Here is a 19063-nt window from a genome sequence, read left to right as displayed (position 1 = left end):
TTATAATAGATAATAATTTGTGTGTTGAGATTTATCAAATAAGAGTTTTCATTACTATGTTATAGCTTATAGATTTTATTTTATTTTTTGAGTTAAAGCTTATAGATTAAGAATACAATATAATTTAAGTGTTTGAAAAATGGTATCAAAAGTCAAATGAGATATTTATGCTGAAATAAAAGGGAGTATAATGATAAAAGAGATATTTTTGCGAGAGATAGTTTCTCGGTAAAATGACTACTAATAATTTGTATCATTAGGCTATATAACCCATCTCATACAACAATTTGTGATGCTATATTGAATTGAATAATTTAATAAAAATTAATAATTAAAATACACCAATGTGAACAAATAAGCAGATAGAGTAGTAGAATTATATGCATGATTATGATAATTGTCTTCAATATCTGAATATGATACATAAGGAAATTCATGAGCTATACTCTCTAATTTCGCATGTAAATGTGAATGAAGTTACATGTATAGTTGTTGTAACAATCAAACGATAGTAATTTACTGCTACATCGATAGTACATCAATATAGAACAATCCTTTAGTAAGATAAAACACAATGATCAATAATCATGAGCCAAGTAGAACGACTACTAGACTATTATAGTTTGCTCTTAGGAAGTCCAACTGGTGCATTTCTTGATTTTTTCTCAACTACACGAGAGAGTTGTCGCACTGCATCTTTGGGTAAGTGGCGCGGCCGGCTCAACCAGAGTCCTCCATCAACAGGAAGAACTGACCCATTGACATATTTGCCTGAAAATTTGATAAGTAAAGTCAATTCAACACTGTTCTTAATGACTCATAGCAAGGGAGTAGGCTTCTATTAGAAGCATCTCGCAAAGAACACCACATCGCCAGCCCCACCCCGCAAATGAAAATTCAAAGGATCTTTCTCGATAATACCCGTGAAAAATTTTCACGAAATCAGTCAGTTTGAAAATTAAAGATCAATTTACCACACAAATAGTACCTAATGACACATTCCTTAGAATAGGCAGCTAGACAAACATTTTTGGGTTATTATTCTGTAAATTTTATGGGTTGTCTTATAGTGATTATTAAATTTACGCTCAAGAGCGTTTGTTCTGACTTTCAGTTAGAAGGAAGACACAACTTCATGAATTCTTTACATATTAACCCATAGTTAGGAGTAAACCAGAAAGCTACACAGTGAAGTTTGAATGCATGACGTACTCGATGGAGAAAATAAATAGTAAAAGATTTACCCACCTGCATCTGAGGCGAGGTATACAGCAGCCATAGCGATATCCCATTTCTCGCCAAGTTTATAAAGTGGCATGTAGTCTCTAGCTTTGCTTGTAATCTCATCAGGGGCAAGTTTACTCATCCCAGGCGTATCACCAATTGGACCGGGTGCTATGCCATTGACTCTAATATCATAATCTGTTCCCCACTCCAATGCCAGGTTTCTGGTAGTGGCATCAATAGCTGCCTATATTACCACCAAAAGAGTACTATAAGGAAAACCGAATAAATCTCAATCATCATTCTAAAGAAAATCATGATCAAACCAAAGTATCAGTACGTAAAGACCCAAATAAAGCACCATGAAAAACAAACCTTGGCTGCAGATACATGAATCTGATACCATGCAGCTGTGTAATGCAAAGTAGCACTTATATTCAATATTGTACCACCACTAGATGAAGTTCTTCCTAGTCCCCCTTTCTTGAGATATTTAAGTGCTTCATGACACATAGTGAATGTCCCAACAGAATCAATATCCATCACTGCAAAGCAAGAGAGGTGCAAGTCAGTTGAAGATTTCACAACTGTCTAGAACGCAGAAGGCAAGGATATCATCTGAATTCAAAATATATTAACCCCTTGCCCTTCATATTCATAAAAGAGTGATTGAGAATGTGGGTCGTTTTTGGCCTGTTAACAATGCGGCTTTATTAACTGTCACTTCAATAGAATATCATAGATAGCACAAAGCTAGCATAAGATAACACCCTCTCAAGTCTTAAAACGCTTCACCCTTCAGAACACAGAAATCTGACTATCAAAAGACTGGCTTAGGTTGGTTCTATTACTCATATTCTATCGTCCCAATCTCCAAATAAAGTTTTTCAGGTGGATAGTCCTGCAGGAAAGTATTCATCAAGGAAGAAAATCTGGCATCAAAGGTCATTGAGTTATGAGCTTGTTCAAGTTGTGTAAAGGTGTATCCTTGGAGAGCTCAAAAGAATATGTCCAGGTGTTTTATCAACAAAATATTCAGTTGTGCCCCAAACCTCAGTGGTAGTGTGAAGTAAATGAGCGTGCTGGATAAGTGTGTCCTAGGCAATATTTTCTTCTATCAAATCATGCTTGTTGAAATAATCCATTAGTTTTCATCACTCTTCATTGTCTCCAAATCTATGTTGTTTTAGTCCTCATTCAAGACATTGTCAACCACCTTCAAAGGGTTGCATTTCAATTTCAGCTTGTTCTTATCCTGGTACTTACACCTAGTTTTCTCTGTATGTTTGCATGCCTTCCCTTGCAAGCATCAGCTTGGTATCAAAGTCAAGGTTATTGTTAGTGCAACTTTCAGACCTTAAACACCACAAAACACCCAGCCAACCACACCCTAACACTCTTTAACCTCTCTAGTGTATATTCTCCATCTCTTTCTGTTTGTGTGATCTTGTTCTTAAGAAGTTTTGAAGATGAACAGCCAGCCAGCTCACAAAGGCCTCCAACCCAGGAATTAAGAGAAGACATTCCTTCAAGAAAGGCAATATAATGGGTCCAGAGACAAGAGCAAAAACAGGAAACATGGGAGCTTAACGGATTAATCAAAAAGTTATGGGAACGAAGTTGAAGGAAGTATTACAGGAACTCACACATCACCAGTAGTGCGTCATGATGATGAGTACAACTGGGAAAGTTTGTAAGAAGAAGCTCACGAGATCTAGGAGAGAAAGAGATTCAGGGACTTAAAGCTGGAAGTGTCTAAATTTACTGAAGTTTTCCAATTATCGTTAACTATGCGTAATAGAATTGTTTATAAAGATTCATGCACCCCTATAGTGGGAAAATTAGGTCTAGCAGAGAAGAAGCAAGATAAAATAAAGATTGAAACCTGTTGCTCCTAACTATTTGAGAAGAAACCAACAAGGCTAAGCAAGTTCAGAAACTCCGTGCCGGGTTGTACAACAGCAAGGCTAAAGAAGTTAATAACTCCGTGGTGATATTATTGCCCACCAAATAGTAACTAGGTTGCCTATCAAATTTGTAGTCAATTCAAGTGTGTTTTTGACAATGGCACACAACTCTCTTTTATTACCAGTTTGCTCATCTTTGGTTTAAGTTTCATCATTTCCTCATTTCTCTTCCCCCCATCCAATTTTTTTTTTATTCAAAATGGCACCGATGACTTGGGTCATCTAATGACTTATTTTAGCTAAGTGATTGGACTCTTCTAACGGGAGTTATGGTGCATGGGAGGAAGAGATTACTTCCCAATGGATTGTCTTGGCCAAATTAAGCTAAGGCTTTGAGAATCATCAAAGAATTTCGTCTCCATTCACTTGGAGTTTTATGGTATGTGATTGTGTAGCTTGGGAACGTTAGGCATGGTGGGAACTGGGAAGTGTGTGGAGAATGAAAGTTTCCATTTTGGTGCAAGCACGGGAGTTGGTAAGGCATGGAAAGAAGTGCAAGAAACTTTGATTTTTGTTGTCTCATATTCCTTGTTCAACCAAGTTGGCTCAATCAAGGCTTGACCGAGCAAGCTCCCAATTCCTTCTCCATTTTGTTTACATCTTTTGCTAATGCTTTAGGCTTTTCTATCTTTTGCTCCCCTATATATAAAGGGGTCATATTAAGCCTAAGTTAAGAATTCTAAACGTTAGACACAAACACATACACCACAAGGCACCCCTTCCCAACTCTCTTAGTTTCTCTACCATTGTAATTCCTTCATATTTGGGAGCTTATGCTCTCGTACCTAAAACACGTAATCAAACACTAGCCTAAGTGAGGACGTAACCCTAACTTGGTAAAGCTCATAAATTTGTTCTTGTTTATTTGGCTTGTTTATTGCTTAATTCATCTTAATTACTTGCATAATTATTATAGTTTGTTGATTGCATAAACCACCCCCTTCCTTAACTTCCTAACCCATTTTAATCGCTTCCGCTTTTCAGCACCAATCATTACCTTTTAGCTTATCATCATAATGTTGAATATCATAGTTCATGCGTAGGTAAGTTAATTACGGATTAACACTGATTTTTTTCAATATGAAGAGTTTCATTTGATAAATCTTGTAATGGACGATTTTGTTATCTTCTTCGTATGATTATTTCTTCATTTTAAAAGGACCTGTCAATATCAAATCCAAACCACGTAAAATAATAAAGCCATTGAAGGCTTGTCAGATGATAAGAGTCACAGCAAACCTGTTCGAAAACCATTAGGAGATAAATCCTCCGCAGAAACAAGAAAATTTCCAGCAGCAGCATTAACAAGAATGTCGAGATGTCCATAATGCTGGAAAGTTGAATCCACAACTCTCTTTGCATCTTCATGGTTGCGAACATCCCCAACAAAGCCAATTGCAGGAATTCCAAGAGAATTCAGAGCAGAAACAGCTGAATCAAGAACTTGTTTGCGCCTACCCATGATAGCAATCGAAGCTCCATGTTTACCGAACTGAGTTGAAATTTCAAACCCGATTCCAGAACCTCCGCCTGTCAACAATGCTACTTTTCCCTTTAGAGCATCTGCCTTGAATGGAGAATCCATTTGCTTTGACTGATACCGATTCTTGCAGGAGAATCGATTTTTAATTCAATCTTTCAAAATGATCACAATTAGGGATTGTTGTTTATTTTTTTCTCATCCACCCCTCCACAAATGAAACTAAAACGAGCAACTAAGGATTAAAATTTATTTGCTGTATAATACTTTATTTCTCTAATTTAATTTTTTGAATAGTTAAAACTTGTTATAATTGATCACTTTTATATTATAGAAAAGTTTAAAGTGATTATTAGAAACTGTAAATAATAAGTTTACAAGTAATAATCATTTTAACACTTAATGTATATTGTATTTGTCCAATAAGAATGATATCACCATAAAACAGTCTTATTTAAGAATTTGTGAATAAAATTAGAAAATGTTGAGGAAGTTTAACTTTTTGGGAAATGGCCTTAGTTTGATCCACTCTCCCTTTCTATCAATCAAAGTCCGTAATAAAAAATAGTTATTTTTTGAAAGACCATTGATATTTAAAAAATAAAAGCTTATTTTCTCCTAATTTTTAATAGCTAGATTATTTAATGAAGAATTTAAACCCCACTACCCAATGAACAAAGGTTTAAGTCTCAAAAATGATTTACACTGTTACACAAACACACCCTAAAATCAGAATTGTATGCAACATAATTAAGAAGTCAAAAACAAAGCAACTAAAGAACAAACAAACCAAACAATAATTTACGTGGTCCATATCTAATTGGGCTACGTCTACGACCCAGCCTAGATGTCTTTATTGCTTCTTCAAGAAACCTCAAATAGAGTTCAATGTTGATGATCACAACCGAGAGAATTAGGAATAAAGAGATAAGAGAGTAATTTGTAGAGAGAAGGAGAGGGTTAAGAAAGCATTAGTCTATATCTATATAATTGGGCCTATTATAGTTTATGAGTCCTAATTACTTACATATAAAAGCCTAAAGAAAGAAAGAAACGAAAAGAACAAAACATAAATGATCCAACACTAAATGCCGAGTCGGCTTTTTCTTGATTAGGAGAAAAACCAACTTGACTTTTACTTCTGTCTCTAAAGCCAATTCTTCTTTTCAAGACTTTTCACCTTAAATCACTTTTACCCTTTTTTATCACCTTTTTTTCACCACACAATATTAAGCATGGAGTTAGAACCTAAGTCACACATTAATCACCACATTTAACTTGTGTTGACCGTTTCATATAATAATATTTTATATAAAAATAAGTAATGTCGTTAAAAACAATGCTTAGTTTAAAGAACAAAATCAAGAAACGAAATGAAGGGACCCAAATTGATGACTCCACTAAAAGACAAAAGCTGACTATGGTTTAGGCCTACTTTATTATAATTGACACCACACCGTTTTTAAGCCAATTGAAACAAATCTTTTGGCCACAAGACATTTATTTTTATTTATAGACATCTTATTATAATATATGAACTTTAGCTTGTTACATTATACTTAGCTAAAAAGTTACAAAAAAAATTTATATTATGAAACTACGATTAAATGATTCATATAAGATTTATTTGATTATATTTTTTCTTTTACAATAGTTACAACATATAAATTACACTTAAAAGATAAATAGTATTACTAAGTTTAATGTAGCCAGTATTTCAAAACGGAAGAAGTATAAATGTTAATGTTCTTTCTCGTACTTTAAATCTTGTTCCACTTGACCATCTTGCACTATTCATTAGAAAAATTTTACTCTTACAGTCTTTTATCTATAAGATAAAATATAATCATATGGAATCTTGTTTAAATTATTTCGATTTAAATAATATGTAATTTTCATAATTTTTTAATAAACATTAATAGAGATATTAATAGTTGAAAATGATCAAAATTATGTATTAGGAGATGTGAAATGTTCAAATGAGTAAGAATTAAAAAATGGAGAAAGTATATGTCATGTATGATAATTTTTTAAAAAATTTAATTGTAAAATTTGAGTGTAGTTTACTTGCTAGATTTTTCTAATCGTGAAACTACGGGTGGAAAGTTGAGTTTTAGAGACATGAAGTAAATATATAGAGAAAGGAAAACTCGGATAAAAATTAAAAAAAAAAGTAGCTAAAATATAAAGAGTAGATATAAATAAGAAACTCGAAAATAAGTAAAAGAATTACACAAATTTTTGTAAGAAATAATCTCACCGTAAGATGCATTTCATACATGAGTTGAATAGCTCAACTAATACAAATTATCAACTTATAAGTTTCTTATTTTGAATTCATCTCACTGAAAGAAGGTATTTCACAAGAGTAGTTCATAGTATAAAATAGATGGTGATCCATTTATATACAATTGACAACTACTTGGTCATTTATTTAATACCTTATATTCTACTCCTATGTTCTTTTGACTTTGTTACATGATACAAATTCATGACAATTTTTACTTTTTAGTATATGGTGTAACAAATTTAAAGAGACGAAGGAAATACTTAATGGTAATACACTAACACGAATGTGTGGAAACCTTGTCTTCGATCCTTAAAGCCATTATTCGAGCAATATGTGAGATCCAGTTGTTGGGGAAAATGTTGTAGGCTTCACAAGAAGAACAAGGTTAACCCATCAAGAGAATCAAATATCGAATCACCTTACAGTAACATACTAATTACTACTCTACCAGTCTTATAACTTTTGCTACAAGTAGAATTTGTGACCAATCCAAGGTAAAGGAGGAAAAGAATATTTTACAGGGAGATGAGAGAAATGCATAGATGAAATGAAAGATACGTTTAATATGTGGATGAGAATCAAAGAAAGCGTGAGTCATGACAAAAAAGGAAAGGTAACAAAATTAATGGGACGAACAAAAAAAAATGTAGCAAAACCTGTAAGACAGAGAGAATCAGAGAATAGTAGCTAATTATTCTATAGGTTAAGATAGGATAATGGGATACCGGATACGTTAAAAATCTTTGTAGAATCTCCAAAGACGTCGAATAAGGACAATCGACAGATATGTGTGCCATATGTGCTCCTCTTCATGCATTTTGAAGCATACCTTCATAGTGCATATGCATCAAACGAGTAACGTTAAATAACACGTAATGTTCATTAAGGGACTACTTGACAACTGATTGTTGGTTGATTCGACCAGTATTGACTAATAAGTCAGCTGTTATGAAGATTTTAGTAAAAATTAGTTGTTGATTGTTAGTTACTGTCCGTTTATTGGAGATAAAGTGGGTCAAAGATCCAAAAGCCAATGAAAACTACTCATAGTAGGTTTTTGATTTTGACTTAAAATTCATTTACCGAACAATTGTTTTGGCTGTTTGATCAACCAAAAAGCGAAAACCAAAAAGTCACGCAAAAACCATTATCAGAAAACAAAGCCAACAACAAAGAACATCATCGTTTTGAAGACAACGCATCCTCAATGGTTCTTATGGCGTGAAGAAAAATTCATTACGGCATGAAGAAATATTCAGCAAGTTGAGGATAGATTAATCAAAGATCAAAGCTCACCTTCTATCGGGAAACAAAGCCAACAAAGATCATCATCGTTTCGAAGACAAGGCATCCTCAATGGCTCTTATGACACTGCTAAGGCTACTACCGTTCTCCAGAGCTTTAACGGCTGCTTTATGAGCTTGTTTATGCCATTTTAGCAAATTATATGACTGCAAAACAGCCCATCTTGCTTGATTCGACATCTACACAAATGACAGCACAAGTTAGTGTAATTGCTTGATTTGGCATTCAGTACATATGGTTTAAATCGAATCAAACCTGTGAGATGCTTAATGGAGGTTGCAAAAGTAAGCAGATATTCCGAAACAGATTTTCATCGTTTTCTCCACCCTCGGCTTCACCATACACGAGAGCTTCAGCTGCAATACCAGCAAATAGTACCATGCAGTACCTGAAAATGTAACGCCTTAAAACACCGGGCACTAGAACTCACAAAAAACAATACTTTTTTTTTTCTTTATCCTGAAGCATTTATCGGTTATGTATCAGCAACAAATACCTTCTTCACTCTATAATATCAGATAAAGCATTCATACAACACTTAACTAATTTTAAGATTCATATAAATTTACTTTTTCGGGATCGAAGTTTTGTCAATAACAACAAAGCACATATAGACAAGTTGAGATACAATCCTAAAAAGGATCAATATCAGTTGATAAAATCAAAAAGGATGTGTCAACCATGGAATAAAAACTCTCCCGTTACGTTACGTAACGCCTGTTATGTAACCGGTTTGAGAGTTGCCGTGATGATAAATCCCGTTATATAACGGTGCGTGAAATTTCACGGTCAAAATGTCACGTTGCCCATTACGTAACGTGTGAATCCCGTTATTTCACCATTATAGTGATATTTCACCGTTACAACGTTATTTGTCTCCATGTCCTTCTCAACTCTATGCCTATTCTGAACCTAAAACACATCTCCCTCTCTGTGCTAAACGTGTATCACCTGGTTTGTCACACCTAGGGGTGTTCAATGGGTTGGGTCCCCATTTTGAGCCCTTATCCGCCCCCTTTTTAGAAGGACTTTCTTCTATAATTAAAATAAAACGGGCTATAAAAGGGTTTAATAAGGGTCGGAAATGGACCTTTGTAAATAGCATAATTAATGTATAATTTAAATGTTATAAATGACAATGTCAACGGGGATTATTAATATTGTTTTCAATTTAATTATTATAAATTATAATTTAATTGTTATAAATTAATAAGTGAGGATTAAAATAATTGTTAGTAATAAATACGTGCCGGATTGGGCCGGAAAGCGCGGCCCATTTAAAGTCCATATTAAGTTTAAAGGACCTATTATTCAATCCGGCCAATATTTACTTAATCTCAGCCCAGCTCTTATCCGGCTCATTGAACATCCTAGTCACACCTAGTGCTATATCAAGGAAGCAATTTTTTTAAAGTTCTTCAGCGGTCAATCGCATATTGTTGGGATTAAAGCTTTCAGAATTGTTTAGAAACAATGAGGATGTCAAAAAATGTAATGCTTCTCAATTGTTACCTGTCAAAAGCTGTACTGCTAAGTCGACCTCCAGCAAGCTCATTTTCCAAATTCTCATCCCAGAATTGGGTCCCAGCCTACAATTTAAAATCAAATCAGATAAATCTCCGTTTCGAAACTCAAATCCTAAAACATTTACAGTCCAATAAATACAAGCGAAGAGTAAAGAAAGAGCATAACTAAATTCTAACTGATCGGTACAATCGGAGGAGCCTTTGAAAGAAATAATATGAAATGATAAACAAGAGCACCAATGCTACCTAATGTGCAGTTAGCTTTGGTATGTGGAGAGAAAATGAGATAGAAATTTACTAGTCCAACAATCCATAATTTCTTTGGTATATTTTTCAGACACAAAATTACAATCCAAACTTTGCTAAGTAAAAGTTATTTAGTTTGCTTATTATATATATATTTTTTTTGAAACTCTTATTAATCTTAGTAATATGACTATCAAAGATCAGAAAAATTCATCATTAATTTAAAAATAAAAATATAAGTAAAATCTGCAGTAAAAAGTTTTGATATCTAGAAAGGCAAAAAGTAACATGCACAAGTGCTATAAAGTGTTATAAATAAAATCGGGTACCCACTGTCCCGACCCGATTTATTCGGGTACCCAGATAAATTGGGTCGAGGCATGGGCCATCAAAATAGATACCCGACCAACCGGGTACCCAATTTTCTAGGTACCCGAAATGCTGGGAATTTGGTTATGAACACCCCTACCAAGTCTAAGGACTTCTAAAAAGTTAAAAGACTTCTTCGATTTCTTTTAATTCATTTAAAAAAAGGAGAGAAAGAGCAAGGGGAAAGTAAAGTTGAAAAGTCTCATGCAGGTTTTCACTTCTTCCATGTCTTCAATAAAACACATTTTGCATGCCTCCAAATTTTCTAACGGGTTGACCTTAATTGTATATGGTAACCCAACACTTCCTCCCGAAGGCAAAGAGGAACTAAGGGAAGATGCATCTATGTACAATATCATCTAATGATTTACCAACGATCTAAAATAATAAATGTGGTTAAGCAACAGCAAAACACAAAAGACTTGGTTTTGACTCTTTCTTAGACTTTTTCCATCACTTAATCATAACATCTAGAAATAACATGCTAATTTGGGTGGTGCTCAAGTTGATTTTTTTGCATCATACAAAAAGATATGTGAAGACCGTGTAACAAGCCACAATCAATAAAAGTAGACACTACAGAATGTGAAACATACCTGCCCCTGAATGCCCATCTGCATGGCCACAATTGGGTCTAAAATGACCCCGCGAATGGGGCAGCCCATAAGGTATGCTGCATGATTTAAATCACCAGGGAAAAAACTTTTAGAAGAAAATCATTGCAACGTGTATTACCCAAATTCATAATCACGATGATTTGACACATATCCTGACAAAAAGCAAAGGTCCGACACTACATTTACAGTCGGAAAGAACAGTGACTTAGGGGTATGAAGGAAGAGGGTAGAAGGGAGGGAGGATGAAGATGTGAAATATGAAGTGTCAACCATGAACACCCATGCTTGAGTAACCAATATTGGCATATTACCATTGAAAACACATGGAAGACCAGCTTAAGCAATTTGATAGCTCAAGGTAACATTTTCCCGACATGCCATTACCCCAATGCCAAGTGGCAGAATTTGGGAGGTCACATGTATGAAACCTTTAACATTATAACAAAAAAGAGGTTGCTTTTGATTGACCCTTGATTGCAAATACTTGATTTAACATTAAGAATAACAATAACTCACCGGTCAAAAGATGCCCTGCTTCATGGACAAGGATGCGACGCTTATATGGCGGCCAATAACTAGATATTTGAGCAAGACAGGAACCACCAAGAAAAACAGAGTCTACTATAGTCAATCCTAAGATAGCTGCTAAATTGGGCCTCAAATCTATTCCTTGAGAGAGCAAAAAAGACATGCAACCAAGAAAGGAAAACATAACAACACTAGAAGCTCCGGTGATTCCCCACTTTTTTGGAGAGAGTTTGGACACTGCAAGAAAAAAAAAACAATGAACAAATGTATATTCATTTGAAACTGATATATTCAGTCACTAGAGCTGTACATCAATATATAAAAATTACTAGTGACGAATGCTACAATACTTGTGAAAATTTAATTAGACGATGAAGCATCAGTTTCATTCTCCAAATGAATAGCAGAAAAAGTAGAAGTAATGCTGAAAATAGATATTTGTATCCTTGATCAAGTTGGTGAGGCACGAGAGCTAGGTGCTGAAAACAAACCTTCTAAGCCAGTTGAAGACTTCAGAATAGTTGGTGTGACATCTCGTGGCCCTTCCAAAACTGCATATATGAAATGAAATATATTTTTCGAGGTAAAACATACATCCAGGAAACAGATTCGGTAAAGACATAGCTTATTACAGTTGGGAGAGTAACTATTGATGCACAAATGACAAGTAACTTGAAATTAGATAAATAATTGCAGAAAGGCAAATCACATAGGCAGTATTATATCGACTTTGCGTTCATGGTAAGAATAAGCAGGTTTAAACCTTTAACACTAGTGGACCCATCAAAATCAACGTGTCAGAAGCTTTGACAATAACCCAGCCTATTTAATAAACGGTTAGCTGTTTCATCCCATTTAACCAGTTTAACCATGGTATCAAGAAAGCTGAAAGGTACAATAAGAGTTTTTTCAATCTAATTTTGTTTTCACGTTGTAAGAATTCATTTTTTGCTAAATAATAACCCTTGAACATTTTAAAAATGAATACTGAAAACTTTGTTAATTATTAGCTTCACATTATCCTAGTTTTTATGAAATTATATATTGTAAAGTTAAACAGATAAAACCGATTTGTTGTACATCACAGTTAAGCTCGTATTAACCTGTTTAAGTAAACATGCTTAACGCTAAACCATTTATTTGAAGTGCGATTCATGTGTTGTAGCTGTTGGACAAACTTTTGACAGCTCTAAATGAAAAAATATATGTATAAAATTTTCTCTAGAGTATTGAACCCTTTTGGATTAGTATTAACTCGTAGGAAAAGAAAACTATTTGATTCAACAATCATAAAAAGAAGTAATGCGAGGAAGAAATAGCTTACTGATTATGCAAGTCACAAACTGAAAAATAATACAGATTTTGAATCAACATCTAAAATTGATGATCATAATTTAGACCAGTATAAAAAAGCTATGTGATAGGATCAATCAAAAATTGGACATCATTTCTAATTAAGAGATAAATTCAATATGTTTCTGTAATGTACAGGAAAAGTTCTAAGGTTCCTTCAATGTTAAAGTTGAAAACAAGTTTACTAAAAGCAGTTCAGATTGTGATAGTTTGGACTTTGGCTTTGGCACTCTAACACAAAAGATGTCACAGTAGACGAATTTTCATTGTGGCAGATGCCAAACAAAACTTCCGAACGGATCATTAGCAACACAGTCAGATGTAATAGAGATCGGGCTACATTACTCCACAATTCACACGCAGCGGCCGAAACTGTTTCAAATTTCTGTCCTCTGCATCAGACCTCAAAAGCAGCAAGGTCATCTAATCACAAAAAAACAGGTTTTTTAAACTCTATTCTCCATCATTGCTCTACAGACATTCCTAAAAGGTATATTGCAGACCGTTCAAGAGTTCAAACAGTGAGACAATATTTGCGTCTCAGCATTACAACACGATGGATAGTGACATGGAAAGCCATTTCACTGGTGTCTCACAAGAATTGAAGTAAATAGTTTTCACGAAAGAATGTGGACATCGTTCAGAGCCTCAAATGAAATGAATATGCCCGACCGTGAGACCTTGCAGAAAAGCTTTTTAATCAGAAGCAGCAATTCATGATTTAAATCATCGACAGAAGTCTTAGGATGTGAAAAATAAACGGTCATGTACACTAGAGTAGATAAGGCAATCCAGTAAAAGATGGGAAAGTTCAGATCCCAATTCTACACATCCTTTTAAAAGGTGAGATTTCATGATTCCCAATGTAAAATTACAAAAGATTGATAAAAAATACCAAACCATACAAGAGAATTAAGGGTCATGCAAGCACAACCTCTAAACATAGAGACACACTCACACACCTCCTACAATCTCCAACCCTAGTATTTGTGATGGTAGTTAAAATAAATATATATTCTTAACGACATCATAGTCAAGAGGATAAAAGAGCTCTAATAGACCTTCCAAAATTCAAGGGAGGATAAGTTCAATAGGTCTATTTGGAACAGTGTCACATGATTCGGGTTTGCGATTTGATAGTTGCCAAAATTTTGTTGTTCACTAGGTTGAGTTGTTGATTCGTGTATGTAATTTATTTGGTTTGCTAGATTTTGCTTTCCAAGATTAGATAATTTTATAAAAACCCAAAATAATTTTTTGATGAAAATAAAGACCCTAAATAAATATGATAATAATTATTGTTGTATTTAAATGAGTACCTAAATTCATATAAATATGAACCATAAACTACAAAAAATTTTAAGTAAACGTCTAAAGAGTGTTTAAGTCCCAAAACTCTAAGCCAATTTAAGTCTTAACTTTTAGTGGCTACTACCTACCATACTAATTGAAAAAGTCTAAGTTTCAACTCCCAAGGCTACAAGACAATTGTCTTCTACTACTTATCACTACTCCTAATTTACTCCTATTAAGTTAAGAAATGGGACAAAAGCCTTCATCTTTATCCCTACACCATGTTTGTTCTTCATTTCGAAAACAAAAAAGCTTTCATCTTCCTGGAGCAATGGTGGAGATTCAATGGCATGCGTAGCTTCAAGAAAACAAAACTCTTAGTTCGAGCCGACCGAATCCAATCGCGACTTGTGGGTAAAGGTAGTGAATCATGTAACACTGTTCGAGAAGGTAAAGGAAAAGACATAAAATGTTTGAATACAATGGCTATGAATATGATAAAGAGAAATCTTATCAAATGATAGAACCCCAAGCTCATCAAATATGCCTTTATACAATTTGAGTTTCACATCTAAAAGCTCAAGAGATTGAGTGAAAGAACTTGGTGCTTGGTGAACAAGATGAGGAGCATAAAAATGCCAACTTCTTGGGTTGAGCCTATAACTTTCTTACATCCACTATACTTTTTCCTCTGTGTATAATGAATTAAGCTTAACAACATAATGCATTTTGGTACATAAAAAAAGTGAAAGGGGAGCACCTTGCAACATCAAATATGAATGATTGGATGTTCTTAGCCTTTTAAGAAAAAGTTACTCTCACTGTTCCCATTTGATTGTCCCATTTGCTTTTTGCACAGTTTTCCATATTTTTGAGGCTCTATCAATCCATGTCGAGACTAATCTATCAATCCATATTTTTGAGGCACAAATTATAAAAAGTATACAATTAAATTCTACATGTCGAGACTAATCTAACACAATCTCATATGGATATATTTTAACTTGTAAATACCTATGAAAAGTTACATACAAATTACTCTCTCTTCAAACAAAATATTCTGTGGAAAGTGGAAACATCAAATGGAAATGAAGGGAGCAATAAGGAAAATAACACAAAGACGAATAGCCTTCCAACAAAAAACATAGGTGACATTGCTAGCTAATCAAGTTGTAGCTTTAAAGGTCCATACTTCCATATGTAGGTGGTGACCAAAATCTTAGGGCACTCAGAGCCGGAATCAGCCAATTAGGAATTGTTTTGTTTTCAATTGCAGCTAGTTGCAGATCCTATATTCCTAGGGTGGATAACCATCAGGTATTCGTCATACTCAATACTTGGCAGTATCCAACTCTTCTGTTTCTCTTTTAATTATCAAACTGTTATTAATTCTTTTACCATCAAAACTCGTATGTTAATTGTTTCGGGAGGCTTCTCTTCCAGTTCCATTCTTTACGGGTCACGAATCCTTTTATGGAATCGATATGTGCCTGTTTTGGTTCCTAATACCATTTGCTAGTTCCCAACTGATGAGTGAGTTTTATGTCACTCATCGGGTAGTTATTGATCTATTTCTCGCATATTTACTTGCAACTCTACCCTTATTATGTCAATTAATTGCTCAGGTTTTGACTTGGTTAGTGATAGTTGCATTCTTGTACATTTTAGTTCATTTAGGTGCATACTATTGCATTTTCCCCCTTTGTCTTTGTTTGCCTCCATTCCCCCTCCCTTACTTTGCTCATTTGTGTAGGTTCCTCGCCTCCGGGACATGACTCGATAGCATGAGCGACCCATCTCATCTTTTGGCGAAGCGCGGAACCCATTCCTACCATCCAAGAGCTCCCTAATGCCTTGTAGTACAGTGCTCATTCAAGGCACTATGGTGCTCATTCAAGGCAAATGCATTTCAACAAACAGAAGCTACTGGATCATAGTGCTTGTTCGAGCACTTAGGTGCTCGTTCAAGGCAGTTGTTGTCAGTCAGTAGCTCCTGAAGGCTAGTGCTCGTTCGAGCTCTTAAGCAGCAGATGATTTTTGTTTCTTGGGTGTATTTACTTTATTGCCCTTAGGAATTACATTGTATATATAGGACCTCAACGAAATGGAGAAGGAGCCAGCAAAGGCTTTAGAGTAGTTTATTCTTAGTTCATTTACTTTTCTTTTTAATTCCCAAGCTCATTTATGGTGGGATTTGCTCCCTTTTGCAGAATTTGAGGTGAAGATTTAAGGAAAAACATTCCTTGTTCCTAGTTGTGCTCAATCTTACTCCTTACTTCAAGAAAGTAAGATCCTGTAAACTACATTCTCTTTGTTGATGAAAATTTCAGATCTTGTAATTCGCTAGCTTGTTTTACTTTCCCATGTTGTAGGGCTATACAATGGGCAGATTACTAAGTGCAATTCTTCAAAACTTTAGCTTCAAAAAATAAGTCCAAACAATAGAGCCATGAAAATTGAGTCGCATTTTGTAAGATACATCCGAAAAGTATTGGTGGAACAATGGTTATCTTCTTCTTTATATGTTTGGATGAAAGGAAATTGAGTGAAAGGGAGGAATATAAAGGGATGCCATTTTTTCCATTTTGGATACCGAAGGGGAAGAGAGGGAAATGGAGGAAAGGAAATTGAAGGCGAGAACTCTGTTATCTTTTGTATAGTATGAATCTTTCCAACTTCAAAAATATATGGTTGCAAAATACCTCAACCTTCCTTCCACTCCCCTTCCCTTCCCTTTAATTCCCTCCCTTCTTTCCTTCCTAAATGTTATCCAAACACACTATTGACGATGGGAGTTACAACTCTCCATTGACGATAAGAGTTACATTCCCATCAAAGAGGAGAATCCATGCTCTATTGATTAGAGGGTTAGAGTTCCATTCGCAATATCTTTTTCACTCAATCTTGGGTTTCCACACTCGATGTTCCTATTGCTTCAAGAGGTATTGACATTTGGCATATGCCTGCTCTAACTGAAATCTTTCGGGAATGATTTTGTACTACAGTGACCTTGTTCGCAAGGGTAATACAATTATTCGTGAACTAGCTTATTGATGAGGGGAGTTACACTTGTTTTACTCTTATATTTAGTGATCTCCTAATTCTTTTAAGATGAAGATTCTCATACACTAATTCTAACTTCCCAACTTTTCCACATAATGTGTGCATAATCTAAGTGTAGTATTGTTGGTGATGTTTACCACCTTTGTCGGGCCCAATTTGCTTTCAGATCAACAGTCTTCTACCTCCACACAACAAAGCATTCCCTTTATAACATTTGCTACCATAGTGTAAACCAAGGTTGCATCATATCGCGTCGGCCGCGTTGTAAAGGTGTAAAAAAACCGTGTTTTGACCGGATCAATGGATATCTTTAGGTTTCAAATGATATTTAGGCGTTAACACACCACTCCCATTACCACATCACCGTTTCGTTACCGCCACCAATATAGCACTTTTACTCTATGATTGCTACTACCTTAATTTTCAATAGTATACACATCAACTAGAATCAGAAGTAAAACCTTATAACAGGATTCCCAAAATAGACAATGATTCAATTGAAATTTTTTAAAAATATATCAGGATGATAAGAATTGTAGCAAACAGCCAAACACCCACAAAAGAAACAATCACCAAATATTCAAATTTGCAAAAGGAAGAGAAAAAAAACAGAAAATTACCAAGGTTTCTACATTTTCCAAAGTTAGGCAAGAATCCTCTATCCTTGAGAAAGGCATAAGCACTGCTAACAAGCCTCATATCATTAGCATTCAAACAAGTATCCAAAACTTCCCAATCTCTATTCCTCTCCATTAATGGAAGATCAAATTGCAATGAAGACCCAGTTGTGAATTGGGTTTGAGTCTCCAAATCAATGGATTTCAAGAATTTTAGTGCTCTAGCAAGGTCTTTGTCTTTCACTGCTTCTTCATATTCTTTCCACCCTTTTAAAGCTCTAACCATTAATATGGATGATTTGTTGAATTGGGAGTTCAGAAACTTATACTGATTGTTCATATGCTGGGGTTTTAGCGATTTAGAGAAAGGGAAAATTGTCGAATTTAAGGTGAAAGCCATCACAATTCACAGAAGGAAAACGGGACTTGTTCATTCCCGGGAACTCGGAGAACTGGTGCTCGGTTTATACACCATTTTTTCTAGATTTTTTTTTCCCTGAATGATATTAATGGGCGCGGCCGCGCGGGTGTTAACACAAACGACCCGGTAATTGCTACTAAAGAACAAAAATAATGAAAAGTTATTGTGATTTTAATGGGGTAATCTTTTGAAAAATTAAATTGTCATGTTTATTTTTTTTTTTAATAATTTTATTTTTTTTACAAAATTATTTTAGTATTATCATTTAAACATGAGGTATTAGGTGGTAACTAAAAATTGTAAAAAAAAAAAAATTTCATGATTAACTTTCATTACCATGAGAATAATATGATTAGGGGTGTTCAATGGGCCGGATGAGGGTCGGGCTTAAGTAAATATGGGTTGGGTCGGATAAGGGCCCTTTACAATTACAATATGTTGGGCTTCCAACCCAACCCGGCTCATTTTTACTACTAAAAATTATTTTAATTCTCATCATTTATAATAAATAAATTGAAAAAATATTAATAATTTCATTGACATTGTCATTTATAAATTTAATTATACATTAATTATGCTATTTACAAAGGCCCGTTTTCGGCCCTTATTGAGCCTTTTTATAGTCCGCTTCATTTTAATTATAGTATAGCTTGTTTTCGACCCTACCCTTACAAAGCCCTTCTAAAAACAGGCTGTACAAGGGCTCCAAATGGGGGCCCGACCCATTGAACACCCCTAAACATGATATATATTATGAAAATTTA

The 19063-nt window shown here is 34.7% G+C and overlaps 2 protein-coding genes across 3 annotated transcripts; both read right to left on the bottom strand.

The window, feature by feature from the left end:
* Positions 1-347: 347 nt before the first annotated feature.
* Positions 348-4980, bottom strand: LOC130803889 (peroxisomal 2,4-dienoyl-CoA reductase [(3E)-enoyl-CoA-producing]). Its single transcript, XM_057668118.1, has 4 exons — positions 4431-4980; positions 1600-1769; positions 1249-1471; positions 348-771 (listed from the first exon to the last, which is right to left on the bottom strand). Exons 1-4 carry the CDS (start codon positions 4774-4776, stop codon positions 617-619), a joined length of 894 nt encoding a protein of 297 aa, XP_057524101.1. The 5' UTR covers positions 4777-4980; the 3' UTR covers positions 348-616.
* A 1893-nt stretch (positions 4981-6873) lies between these two features.
* On the bottom strand, positions 6874-18398 carry LOC130803888 (uncharacterized). 2 transcript variants are annotated; one of them, XR_009039954.1, is made up of 9 exons: positions 17882-18398; positions 12044-12103; positions 11541-11789; positions 11004-11080; positions 9779-9855; positions 8522-8654; positions 8258-8445; positions 7687-7790; positions 6874-7327 (listed from the first exon to the last, which is right to left on the bottom strand). XR_009039954.1 is itself a non-coding variant. In XM_057668116.1 (8 exons), the coding sequence occupies exons 1-7, from the start codon at positions 18276-18278 to the stop codon at positions 8290-8292; spliced, it is 1149 nt and encodes a 382-aa protein (XP_057524099.1). In that variant the 5' UTR covers positions 18279-18389; the 3' UTR covers positions 6874-7790; positions 8258-8289. The 2 variants fall into 2 exon arrangements, 1 of the variants encoding a protein (XP_057524099.1); XM_057668116.1 differs by having other exon boundaries at positions 6874-7790; positions 17882-18389.
* Positions 18399-19063: the final 665 nt, after the last annotated feature.

This window comes from Amaranthus tricolor, chromosome 17 (assembly GCF_026212465.1).
Source record: "Amaranthus tricolor cultivar Red isolate AtriRed21 chromosome 17, ASM2621246v1, whole genome shotgun sequence".
Lineage (NCBI taxonomy): Eukaryota > Viridiplantae > Streptophyta > Magnoliopsida > Caryophyllales > Amaranthaceae > Amaranthus > Amaranthus tricolor.
Note: the sequence above shows the minus strand (reverse complement) of the source record. Positions and strands in the feature narration are given on the sequence as shown.